This window comes from Coloeus monedula (genome assembly GCF_965178545.1).
Source record: "Coloeus monedula genome assembly, chromosome: 25".
Classification (NCBI taxonomy): domain Eukaryota; kingdom Metazoa; phylum Chordata; class Aves; order Passeriformes; family Corvidae; genus Coloeus; species Coloeus monedula.
Genome location: NC_138805.1, coordinates 5,026,130 through 5,038,668, shown reverse-complemented (window position 1 = coordinate 5,038,668; position 12,539 = coordinate 5,026,130). Strand labels below are relative to the sequence as shown.

The 12,539-nt window shown below is 64.1% G+C and overlaps 1 protein-coding gene across 1 annotated transcript; it reads left to right on the top strand.

The window, feature by feature from the left end:
- Positions 1–5,757: 5,757 nt before the first annotated feature.
- ABCG4 (ATP binding cassette subfamily G member 4) lies at positions 5,758–12,211 on the top strand (the record flags this gene model as incomplete). Its single annotated transcript, XM_082297122.1, has 14 exons — positions 5,758–6,142; positions 8,322–8,439; positions 8,513–8,645; positions 8,870–8,920; positions 9,056–9,201; positions 9,461–9,584; positions 9,790–9,904; positions 10,069–10,205; positions 10,288–10,386; positions 10,533–10,701; positions 11,217–11,317; positions 11,493–11,651; positions 11,785–11,903; positions 11,986–12,211. 14 exons carry the CDS (start codon positions 5,758–5,760, stop codon positions 12,209–12,211), a joined length of 2,082 nt encoding a protein of 693 aa, XP_082153248.1.
- Between the last annotated feature and the right edge of the window lie 328 nt (positions 12,212–12,539).

Here is a 12,539-nt window from a genome sequence, read left to right as displayed (position 1 = left end):
TGGTCTTGGCTGGACGCTGACTTATCCCCTCGTGTCCCTTTCTCAAGCAGCTGAGCAAAAGCTGTTGGAATTCCAGGTTGCCGGAGGAAACCACTTGATCCCAGCACCCCTGAGGGAGAGGCAGAGGCTGTCCCTGACAGCACCCACTGCTGGAGGATGCTCCTTGCTCCAGGCAGAGCATCCCTGCCCTTGGTGCTCAGCGTGGCCTTGCCCAGCCTTCCCGTCCCTGCCTGGCCTCTGCTCCCGGGCCTTGGCAGAGCTGGGCTGAGGATGCCTTCGAGAGAAGGGCCCCGTGCCAGCTTTGCATTCGCAGCACTTCCAGCCTGGCCCTCTTTCCAATGTGCTCCAAAGCCACGGCTGTGCCCGCATCCTGCTGGGTTTCGGGTGGGTGTTGGGTGCTGGGAGTGGCTGGGAGTTGTCCCTTTAAACACCAGGTTCAGGGTAATCTGCCAGAGATTATCTGCTGCAGGAGGATTGGCATTAAAGGGAATGTCTCCTCCCTCCCCCCATGTCCTGCAGCATCCCCTGGCCTGGGTGTGTGTGTGGAAACCAATTCACTTTCTCCTGGGCGAGCAGAGAGGGGTCTGAGGTTGGAGGGGCGAGGGGAGGAGGGCAGATGATGGCACTGGGCCTCTTCTTCCTCACCGTGCTGGCCACGCTGGTCTCCTGCCAGGACCCAGAAGGTAACAGGGGCCTTGGGGGATGATGAGGGAGTTTATGGGGTGCCCCAGAGCTGCTGGCACCAGTCCTCCCCAGTGAGGAGCAAGAGCAAGGCTTGGCACAGGGGAATTGGGAGCTGGGCTCTGAGTGGATGCACTCCTCACCACAGCAAGGGCTGGGGTGGGCTGGGCTGAGCTTTTGTGACCCTGTGGGACCCTGAGGGCTGGGCGGCTGTGGGAATGGTGTCCCGCCAGCCCCGCTCAGCCCTGCCCTGCCCGCTGCGGCCCCAGGACAGCTGGACACTTACTGGTCTGGCACGGCGCCCATCTGCGTGGGGGGCTGCAAGGGGAGGCACAAGGAGCTGAAGAGGAGCCAGTGTGGGAACGGCAGCTGCTGCTGGCTGGGTTACAAGTCCTTCTGCAGAGGTAAAGCCACGGGGGGAAGGACGGGGCATCCCCGGGGGTGCTGCAGGGCTTTGTGCCACATTCAGGTGTGTGAGTGCCGCCAGCAGCCCGGGCCACGCGGGCACACAGCCCGGGTCACTCCCGGGGCTGTCCAGGCTGCCAGCCCCGGTTCCATCCCTGTCCGCAGTGAACTGCGGGCGGCCCGAGGCGGATTTTAACTCGGTGGTGCACGGGAACGACTGGTGGGTGGGCTCCGTGGTGCGCTACAGCTGCCGGCCCGGCTTCCTGCTGCTGGGGGAGCCCGCCAGCGCCTGCCAGTCCGACGGCCGCTGGAGCCCCAAGCCCTCCTGCCTCCGTGAGTACCGCGGCTGCCGCGCTGAGCGCTCGCCAGCAGCGCTGCACGCACGTCCCCAAGGGCGAGCACGTCCCCCAGGTGAGCAGCCCGTGATGGGCTCTGCCCCTGCAGGGATCTGCCTGCGGGGCCGCATCGAGATCAGCGAGCGGGACATCACCGGTAAGTGCTCCTCGTCCTGCGGCAGCCAGGCGCACCTGGGAGCCTTCCTCAACCGCGGCTGCATCAAGATCTCGGCCTGTGTCACCAAGCTGTCGGGCTGGGCCCGCTGGTTCCAGCGCTGTGACATCTGCGAGTGCGACTGCCACGTGCCCTGCGGTGAGTCCTGGAGGTGGCACTGCCCAGCTGTGGCTCCCTGGTCTGTGGGGAAGGTTGGCACTGGGAGATGAGGGCTGCAAACAGCTCAAAATCCGCTGTCTTTGCTCTCCTCAGGTTCCTCCACGTAGAGCTGGGCCACCTGGGGCTGTGGCCACTGGCCCTGTGCTGAGGGAGGCTTCCACCCTGGGTTCTGCTTCCCTTCACCACGTGTCTCCATTGCTGTGCTCCTTCCATAAGCTCTGCCTGTCCCGAGGCTGCCATCTGCGAGGCAAAGAGATGCTCTGGACTCACTCCTGCAGGGCTGGCTCATCCCAGGACTCTCCAGGGGCAGGGGATGCTCTGGGAGCAGCAGCTGCTGGGATCTGCGTGTGTTTCCTGCAGCTGGACTTGGGGACAGTGGTGCCAGCACCCATTTGCCTGGCTGCTTCCCCAAGGAGGCCCAGACCCCCTTCTAGGGCAGAAGCAGCACCTGTGCCTGTTGCAAAATACCTGTCCCTCAGTGCTGCAGGTTGGGATTTCTCCCTCTCGGGTAATTCCAGGCCCTGAATGAGAGGTGGAGCTGCCCTCTGAGCTTGCTGAGGCCATCAGGAGTGTGGCATGTGCCTCCTGTCCCCATGCCACGGGCAGAGCAGCCTGGCAAGGGCTGCAGGGCTCAGCATTGCTGAGGAATCCAGTGGGTCAAACTGCCCTGAGCCTCCCTGGGAGTGCAGAGTGGGGAAAGGTCTTGTCTCCCACGTGGAAAATCTTTCCCTTGGGCTGCTCCACGTGCTGGCTGCTGGTCCTGCTCCTTCCAGGGGGTCTGTGGTCTGCTCTGAGAGCCCCTTTCCCCAGGGGCTTCTCCTCCCAGCATTTTGAGGCTACAAAGAGAGAGGAACAGCTTTGTGCCCCTTGAGGACGTCTCTGGCTCCTGATGAAGCAGCCATGGAAGCAGCGTTATTCCCCAGGGAAGGAGAAGGTCTGGAGCACGTGTGGTGGCATTGCTGAGGGCGCTGCAGGACCAGCCACGGGTAATTAAAAGTGTATTTGCAGGGAATCACACAGGTTTTCCTGTCATGCAAAGAGGTTCTGCTGCCTGCTCTGTCCCTGGGGCCCTGAACACAGATGACAGAACCAGGACAGGCTCTCTCTGCCGCTGTCCTGAGCGAGTGGGGACAGTGCCACTGTCCTGACGGGGACACAGCTGTGGACAAGGCCACTTCAGGAGGGTCCCAGCTGGGGATTAGAGGGATGTGAATGGGCCCCATCTCTGCTTCCTTCCACCTTGAAATGACTCCACAGCAGCTGCTGGTTGCTGCATGGCCACCAGCTTGGGCCCAGCTGAGCAGAAAGGGGTTTAACAGCAACGGGGTCATTCCCAGGCCATCCTTCTGCCCCCCTCTAGGGAGGAAGGGCTGTGTGGCGCTGCACAGAGCGGGCCTGGGCTGGGACCTGCTCACGGGACTGCCCCAGGGAGGGGAGGCAGCTGGATGCAGGGAGAGCTGGGTGAGTCCCACGTGCCTTTTGCTCCATGACAAGATGACTTAAGACCTCCATGAGGAGCTTGGCTCCATGGATAACTCCTCATGCCCTCCCCTGGCCCAGCCCCATGGTCTCCCCTGCCTGGATCCTGCCCTGAGCTCTGTCCCAGCCCTAAGCTGGTGAGGGGTGGGGAAAGCTCTCCTTGGCTCAACAGATGGTTTTTTAATTAATACTCTTGCTGGTGCCGCTCATTTCCATATGTCTTTCGTGTTTAAGTGCTGTGGTGGGTGAGAGGTGTGAGTAACAGCGAGGAGGGAGCCAGGCGTGATGCTGGGGGGGTGGAGGTGCAGCGGGATCCAGGTCCTGCAGGATGAGCTGCAGCGGGGAGGGTGTGCTGGGCATAAAGCCCTGGAGGGACACCCCCCTAGCACGACCCTTTGTGACCAGCTGTCACCCCACTGGCTGTCCCAAGCCATTGCAGCCCTGGTTTCACCCCGTGCCCGTGTTGGGGTGTCTGGACAGGGGTCTGTGCAGGGCTGAGCGGGGCACGAGTGGGTTTAGAGTGTGTTGGGCCCCCTCAGGGAGGTTTGGGCTGAGGGGGCAGCGGGGGGAGATGTGGGGGCTGTGTCCCAGGTGCGAGCGGGAGCCGGCGCTGGGGTGCAGGGGGGTGCAGAGGCAGGGCTGGCAAACCCCAGGCGTGTGCTCGGGGATGCTCAGGGCCTGCTGGCAGGCAGCGGGAGGAAATAGGGCCGGTCCCTTTAAGAGGATTTTTCGCTGCCTGGCAGCGCTGCCCGCCCGGGCAGCCCATCCATCCATCCATCCTGCCGCCCATCCCGCTCCCCGCCCGGCAGCACCGGCCGCGGGGCTGGCGGAGAGGGGCACCCCCGAGCAGCCGGGCCTGGGGGGCCGCTGCTGGCCACTGCGGGGCCGCTGCTAGCCACTGCGGGGCTTCTGCTAGCCACTGCGGGGCTGGGGCCGGAGCGCCCCCCGCCCGCCCTGCCCACCCAGCCCCGCGGAGGGATGGGGAGGAGACCCGGGCCGGGCACCCGCGGGGGCAGCGCCCAGCCCGGCTCCCGCCGCTGAGCACCGGAGCCGCGCCGAACCGAGCCGAACCGAGCCGGCCCCCGCCCGGCCGGGCCCCCCGGGCATCGCCCCTTTGTCTGCGGAGGAGGCGAGGCGGGGGCGCTGCGGGAGCGGAGCCGCCGCCCCGCACCCTGCCAGGTGAGGCTGCGGGAGAGCCGGGACCCGGGCCGGGGCCGGGGGGGGGCTGGGGATGGAGGGGGCCGGCGGGGAGCAGGGATGAAGGAAGAGCATCCTCGGCAAAGCCTTCCCGTCCCCACCCCGCGCCTCGGGGCTGGGCTAAGCCGCGGAGAGCCGCTTGCGGGATTTAGCGCTCCGTGAACGCCCAGCCGGAGGAGTCAAGGTGAGCCCGAGGGCGCTTCGAGCCCGCTGCCCCCCACCACCACCCCCGAGCCCCCCGTTGCTGCACCCCGCGGATGCTGAGAGGGGACCCGCGGGCTGGGAACCCCCACCCCTCCTTCCCCGGGGCTGGGCTGGCTTCCTTCCAGCACTGAGCGGGATCTGCCTGCAGAAGGGAGTGGGCTGGGGGATCTCCCGCAGCTCCCGGCATCCGGCCGCCCCTCGCAGGGGCCGTGGTTGTGCGCGGCATCCGCAGCGAGCCACTGCCCGCAGCCCCAGCTGAATGTAGGTTAGCGAGGCGGTGAGACCCCGGACTGGGAGGCGAGATGGGTGCAGGGCACAGCCCGCTCAGGCACAGCCCGAGCTCCTTTTCCTGCTGCCGGGGGGATCCCCGATCTCCTCCCAGCCTCTGAGAGCGGGGTGAGCGTGCTCCCCGCCCTGCTCGGCTCAGCATCCCCCGGCGCCGCAGAGTCCCCAAGCCGAGCGGAGACACGAGGAGCTCGGCCGGGCTGCAGCCGCCGTGAGAGCGCTGCAGGCAGGAGAGGGCTGGGGCAGGTGTATCAGCGTCATGGCCCCAGTTAAGGGCTGGCCTGGCCTCCGAGGCTCTGCTGTAAGAGCCCGGAAGGTGAAACGATGAGGCAAGGAAGGCAGAGAAGGAATGGCACCGGCAGGGCCCCCTCCCTGTTCTGTTAAGGCTCTCCCAGCAAGCCCAGGGGGACCCCAGGCACCAGCTGAGGGTCTGATCTATCCCGGACTGCTCTGGCCCGGGAGCACGGCGTGCTTTGTCCAAGAAACCAGCTGGAATAATCTGCTTGCTTCAGATTTCATACCTGTGTTCCCTGAGGCCAGGGCGGGCAGGGCTGGTTCCTGGTGAGTCCTTGGGGACATCCAGGCACAGGGCAGAACATCAGCTTTGCCACCTCCCATCCTGCACCCACCGTGACAAATGGGATCGGGGCAGGCACCCCAGCAGCCCCGGGGCCGGGGGAGCTGAGCAGCCCTGCCAGCTCTGCTGCCGGAGCTGGACCAAGCTGCAGGAAGTGCATGAATTATTGACTGTGGAGCTGCACAAAATCCTGCTGTTCCTCGCCCTGAGCCCCTCGGTGCAGGCTCGGCATCCCTGGCCGGCTCCATCGTTCCAGCCAGATGTGGGTGCTGGCCCCAGCTGGGCGGAGGGGGCAGCGAGGCCTGGAGCCAGCGGGAGAAGGAGAGACAGGACTCGCTGTGGGCTGGTCCCTGCAGTGCCTGGAAGAGGGAGCCCGCTGTGAGCCGATCCCTGTGCGCTCCCCACAGAGCAGCAGGATGGCGGAGAAGGGCATGGATCCCGCCTGCGTCTCCATTGCCCTGGAGGACACGGTGTGCCACGCCAGCCCTCCGGACGCCCCGCTGCTCACCACCCACTTAAAGAAGGTGGAGAACCACATCACAGAGGCCCAGAGGTTCTCCCACCTCCCGAAGCGCTCGGCTGTCAACATCGAGTTCATCGACCTGTCCTACTCCGTGCGGGAGGGATCCTGGTGGAGGAAGAGAGGTAGGAGCTGGCGGGTGGGGAAGGGCAGGGAGGGGAGGGGATCTGCAGGGCTCTCACACCCGTTCTCGTTCCCGTTCTGCATGCCATGATCTCACCCTGGTCTGTCCGAGTGCCAGGGGCTCTTTGTGGCCGCTTGTTTGTTCGGGGTGCCCGCGGGAGGAGGGGGAAGGCTCTTGTCCCGCAGCAGTTGCTGCGTGCCTGCGTGTGCTGTGCAATGCCAGGCGAAGGCCGAGCGCATTCCAGGGAAACATCTGGCCAGGGCAGCTATCCTGGGGCGGCCAGGAGGGATGGGATGGGATGGGATGGGATGGGATGGGATGGGATGGGATGGGATGGGATGGGATGGGTTTCCCCAGCACTGCTGTTTGGGGTATGATGGCTGTGTGGGATGCAGCAGGAGACCCCAGGGCTGCCCCAGCTCAGAGCCTGGTGAGGAGCAGGTGTGGTTTGGGGGGGATTTCCTCTCCCTGTGCAGCCGAGGCCCTGGCTCCCCTCCCTGTGTACGACTCTGGCCGAGAGCTCAGGGAGGGGAGAGGGGAGGCAGATGGTGGCTGGTGGGTGGTAGTCCGCTTTAATTAGCGCTCTCAGTTAATGGGATGCCAATCAGGCAGCCCGATAAGATGGAGGGTGAGCTGATCTGCAGAAGCCGAAGGCAGGCGGGGACGAGCAGGGACCGAGGTCACAGGGCTGCCCGGTGAGGGGCCCTGCCAGCCAGGAGCGCCGGACGGAGCTCTGCCCCTGTCCCTGGGCTGTGCAGCTCGGGAAACCGAGGCACTGAGACACGGTGGGAGCAGCCCCGACATCTGCCGGGATGGTGCCTCCCTGTTTACCCGGGATGCTGAGGAGGCATCCCAGGAGGATCCATGGCACAGCCGCGGGTTCGCCAGGGCACATTGTGCTGTAGCCCCCAGGAGGGAACCGGCTGCTTGCCAGCGGGCCAATGCCCTGCAGCGAGGGAGGGGGAAAGGCTCGGGCAGCTAGACCAGGTGGGAGCAAGCGAGGGGTCCGGGGGTCGCGGGGATGGCGCTGGGAGAGGCGCTTTATTCCCCCCGTTCAGGCAGAGCTGGCGGAGCGGGCGGGGGCTTGCGGTGGCTCTGGCCACAGCCCCCGGCCCCGGCTGGCCCGCCGTGCTGAGGCAGGAGGTTACTGGCAGTCAATGAACGTGAGTAACCGCTGCGCAAGCTGCAGTGGCGCCGACGTGAGCAGCATGCGCGGTGCGGAGCCGTGCGCGCTGCCGGGGGGGCTGCCGGCCCCGCTCGCCCCGGCCACCCTGCGCAGCCCCCCGCCCTCCCCTGGCCGCCCCTCCGCCCGCGGGACCCCTTCCTGCTGCAGCGTTCCTGACCCCGAGGGGTGCAGAGGAGGAGCGGGGGGCTCGCGGTGCTGGATGACCTTCCCTGGGGATGGACAAGCCAGAGGGGTCCCCAGGGAGGTGGGACTGTGAGTGGTCTGTCCCTGGGGTTGCCCCAGCTTGGATTTGTCGCCCTTGCCCCACACCAGCTGTCCCCGTGGGGCACAGAGGGGGTACATTTCCATGAGAGGGATGCTCAGGCTCGGTCCGTGGTGTTATCGCCCCGATGCCATTGCTGTCCAGCCAGGGCTCCATTTCAGGGGCAGCTCCTGAGAGCCTGAGGCTGTGCTTGTTCCTTGCTCCCGACACATCGTGTTCCTTCTGCCAGAAAATGCTAATCAGCCGCGTTTAGAGCAGAGATAATTCCAGGTCTGATTAGCAGTGGCTGCTGCCGGGTGCCACAGCGTGAATGCCAATGAAGGCAGCAGCCGGATTGGGAACTCTGCCTGCCCCGTGCTGCCCTGCTCCTCGCTGGCCCTGTCCCCTGGCCTTAGGGATCAGCATCTGAAGACATGCCCAGGACCAGTGTCACAGCCTGGTAATCTTCCTTGGCAGCTCTGTGCCCTGACCTGGGGATTTCCCTGGTCTTTGCTGTGATCCAGGTCAGGAGCTTCTTCGGCACTGGGAATCAGTGGGATCAGCAAAGGACCAGGGGCAGGGATCATGCTGGAGGTGGCAGCTGCTGTGGCTATAGCCCTGGGGGTGCTGATGGAGACACCTCCAGGCACGGCACATGGAGGCCCTGAGGTGCCCCAGGTGCTGGGGTGGCATCGCAGTCCCCATAGCACGGCTGCCCTGGGAAGCCAAACCCCTGCTGCTCTCTCCCTCCAGGGTACAAGACTCTCCTCAAATGCCTGTCAGGGAAGTTCTGCCAGCGGGAGCTCATTGGGATCATGGGCCCCTCGGGAGCTGGGAAATCCACGCTGATGAACATCCTGGCTGGCTACAGGTGAGGCTGGGGGCAGCCTGCGGGGCTGGGGGTGCAGGGCTGTGCTGCATTCCCTCACACCTCCTTCCTGCAGGGAGACTGGGATGAAGGGGCAGATCCTGGTGAACGGGCGGCCGCGGGACCTGCGCACCTTCCGCAAGATGTCCTGCTACATCATGCAGGATGACATGCTGCTGCCACACCTCACCGTGCTCGAGGCCATGATGGTGAGCTCTGGGGTCATCCTGTGGGCTGTCTCCTTGTGGGCACTGAGCCCACACTGACATCAGGCATTTCCAAGGGCTCTGGGACACGGGAACAAAATCCTGCTGTCCTTGCTGCCTTTGTCCTGAGCCACTGCTCCTGGGCGGGCAGGGATGGAGCCGTGGTGCAGCAGGTTCTGTTCCTGACACCTGACAGTTGTGTCTCCCTGGCCATCCTCTCCCTGCAGGTGTCTGCTAACCTGAAGCTGAATGAGAAGCAGGAGGTGAAGAAGGAGCTGGTGAGTGCTGAGGAGGGTGGGCCCAGACCCCCTCGTCTCCCCCCAAGACAGGGCTGAGGGGAGCAGGGGATGGCAAGGAACTCCTGGCGAAGGGAGGTGGATGAAAGTCCATGAAAACCCTTGGCTGTCTCACAGGTGAACGAGATCCTGACGGCCCTGGGGCTGCTGGAGTGCTCGTACACCCGCACCAGCTCCCTGTCGGGGGGCCAGCGCAAGCGCCTGGCCATCGCCCTGGAGCTGGTCAACAACCCGCCCGTCATGTTCTTCGATGAACCCACCAGGTGAGGCCACAGGGGCTCCCAGCGCTGCCCACCCAGCTGGGCTGCCCGGCTGGCATGGCCAGAACCCTCCAGTGCCCACCTGAGTATGGGATGGGACTGTGCCCCCTGGGGCTGGTGCTCTTCTGCATCAATCTGTGGGGAGGGTGCCCACAAGGAGAGGCAAGCGGGGGCATCTTTGGGATGTTCTTCTCCCCCTCTCAACTCTTCCCTTCTCTCTCTGCTGTCTCTCTCTCCTCCTCCCCACGCTGCGTGGCCACAGCGGTCTGGACAGTGCCTCCTGCTTCCAGGTGGTGTCCCTGATGCGGTCCCTGGCTCAGGGTGGGCGCACCATCATCTGCACCATCCACCAGCCCAGCGCCAAGCTCTTCGAGATGTTCGACAAGGTTTGGGCTGGGACGGGGTCCCTCTGGCCCCAAGGCCCAGGAGAGGGGCCATGGGAGGGGTGGGCTGCAGGCATTTGATCTGGGGCTTGTGTGGCTGGGGTCTGGCAAGCGTGGCCTGTGTCACCCTGGGACAGGGAGGTGGGCAGGAGCAGGGGGCAGTGCCCTGGCTGCCCTGCACCTGCCACATCCCAACTTTCTCTTGCAGCTCTACATCCTGAGCCAGGGCCAGTGCATCTTCAAGGGCGTCGTGACCAACCTCATCCCCTACCTGAAGGGTCTTGGCCTCCACTGCCCCACATACCACAACCCCGCCGACTTCAGTGAGTGTCCCTATCCCAGCAGAGGGTGGCAAGCTCCAAACCCAGTGCCCAAGCCCTGGCAGCTGCCCAGGTCACCCCCAGGTTGCCCAAGGGCGATGCCTGTGCCCTTCCTGTTAGGTGCTGGCTGGCTCAGCACCTCTCAGGGGTCCTGTCTTCCTCCACAGTCATCGAGGTGGCCTCAGGAGAGTATGGGGACCTCAACCCTGTCCTGTTCCGTGCTGTCCAGAACGGGATGTGCACCATGGCTGAGAAGAAGAGCAGCCCTGACAAGGCAGATTCATCGTGCCCAACCTGTGGGACGGTGAGTGGGGGGTCAGAGGAGCCTCTTGTGCCAGCAGGGACCCTGTGGTGTGACCCTGAGCCATGTCCCTGTGCTCTTGCAGGATGTGGATCACATTGAGAGCCACACATTTGCCACCAGCACCTCAACTCAGTTCTGCATCCTCTTCAAGAGAACCTTCATCTGCATCCTAAGGGACACGGTGAGGGCAGGGGAGGCTGGGACGGGGCTTGAGGCTGGGCTCTGTTGGGGGCTGGCAGAGACAAGGAGTTAAATGGGCTGTCTGCTGCTCCCTTGGGATGTTTTTGGGGTGCAGCCCCACCTTGTTGAGCCCCACTGTGCCTGCAGGTGCTGACCCACCTGCGCTTCATGTCCCACATCTGCATCGGGGTGCTCATCGGGCTGCTCTACCTGCACATCGGCAACGACGCGGGCAAGGTCTTCAACAACACCGGCTTCCTCTTCTTCTCCATGCTCTTCCTCATGTTCGCCGCCCTCATGCCCACCATCCTCACCTGTAAGGAGCTCCTTGCCCCAAAATCCCTTCGCTGCTCCTGGGCGTTGGGGTGCTCCAGCTGTGTGGCCGTGTGTGTGTGTGCTGGGCAGGGTGTGGGCAGCCAGAGGGATTGGGCAGAAGGGGGAAAATGAGAAAGAAGAGGAAAAAAATTAAGGAAGAGGGGAAAAACTTGTGTTTGCCTGTGCTGCAGCTTTGCCCTTCGTTTGGCTATAATATCCTCGTTGGCTCAAAGCAGGTTTGGGTTTGGTTTCAATTTATTTTTTTTCTGAGAATCCGTGTTTTCTGCTTCGCCTCTTTTCTTAAAAAGCCCCACCCAAGCTGACTTTTCCTTGAGGAAATTTCCCGTATCAGGCACTGATTTTTTTTTCCCCTGATGAAGGTTTGGGCACCCTCTCATGCTGCAGGCAGGGGGTTACCTGGTGCATCTCCCCTGCCTGCACCAGGGAAGGTGGGAGAGGGGCTGGAGCACCCCAGGGCAGGGAATTGCTGGCTGCTCACTCCCTGTGTCCCTGCAGTCCCCCAGGAGATGACCGTATTCCTGAGGGAGCACCTGAACTACTGGTACAGCCTCAAAGCCTATTACCTGGCAAAGACCATGGCAGATGTGCCCTTCCAGGTGAGCTTTCCGTGGATTTAACCACCACCCTGATGCTGAGGTGCCTCCCTTGGCACAGCCAATTCCTCCCCAGTGCCCCAGGCTGGCCATGGAGGGGTCCCTGCCTCCCCCAGGAGGCTCTGTGGGGTGAGGATGGCCGTGGGTGCAGCAGGGCGGTGTCTCTGTCCCCGTGCAGGTGATCTGCCCCATCGCCTACTGCAGCATCGTGTACTGGATGACGGGCCAGCCCCCCGAGGCCACGCGCTTCCTGCTCTTCTCTGCCCTGGCCACCGCCACGGCCCTGGTGGCCCAGTCCCTCGGGCTTCTCATTGGAGCTGCTTCCACTTCCCTGCAGGTCAGACGGGGCTTTGCCTGCTCCGTGGAGAGTTGCAAGAGGTCCCATGACCATTTGGGGTGGAGGGAAGTGCTGCCCACGGCTGGTGCAGCTGTGGGCAAGGGCGTGACCCCCAGTGGCCTCTACTCCCCAGGTGGCCACCTTTGTGGGACCCGTCACTGCCATCCCCGTGCTGCTCTTCTCGGGCTTCTTCGTCAGCTTCAAGACCATCCCCACCTACCTGCAGTGGAGCTCCTACGTCTCCTATGTCAGGTGGGCCCCCAGCTCTGGCCAGAGCTCCCTGTCCTGGGCTCCCCTGGGGCCCCTGGTGACCCTCAGGTGTGCTCTGCCCTAGGTATGGCTTCGAGGGGGTCATCCTCACCATCTACGCCATGGAGCGCGAGGACCTGGAGTGCCTCGAGGACTTCTGCCCTTTCCAAAAGCCCATCAAGATCCTGCAGGAGCTGGATGTGGAGGAGGCCAAGCTCTACCTGGACTTCCTCATCCTGGGCATCTTTTTCGTCATCCTGCGGCTCCTGGCTTACCTGGTCCTCAGGTACAAGGTCAAATCTGAGAGATAAAGGGGCCGTAGGGCCCCAGTGCCACTCCCGGGCCTGGCCTGCTGTGAGAGATGTTCTGCAGACGGACACGGTGCTCCTGCAGGTCCCGGACCGTGGCGGAGGCTTTGGGAAGTGCCAGCCAGGCCTGGCTCAGTCGAGAAGGGTTTTGAGACATCTCGGAACTGTTTTAACCTTTCCACACACTCTTCATTGCAAAACGTTTTGTACAGCCCGGGCATGTGCCACCCTCCCCCCCCAGGACTGATGGCCCCGCGGAGCTTGGGTCCCCTCTTGTCATCCCTGCCTGGCGCTGCCCTGGGGACACCAGGGACAGTCCTGCGGAGGTGAT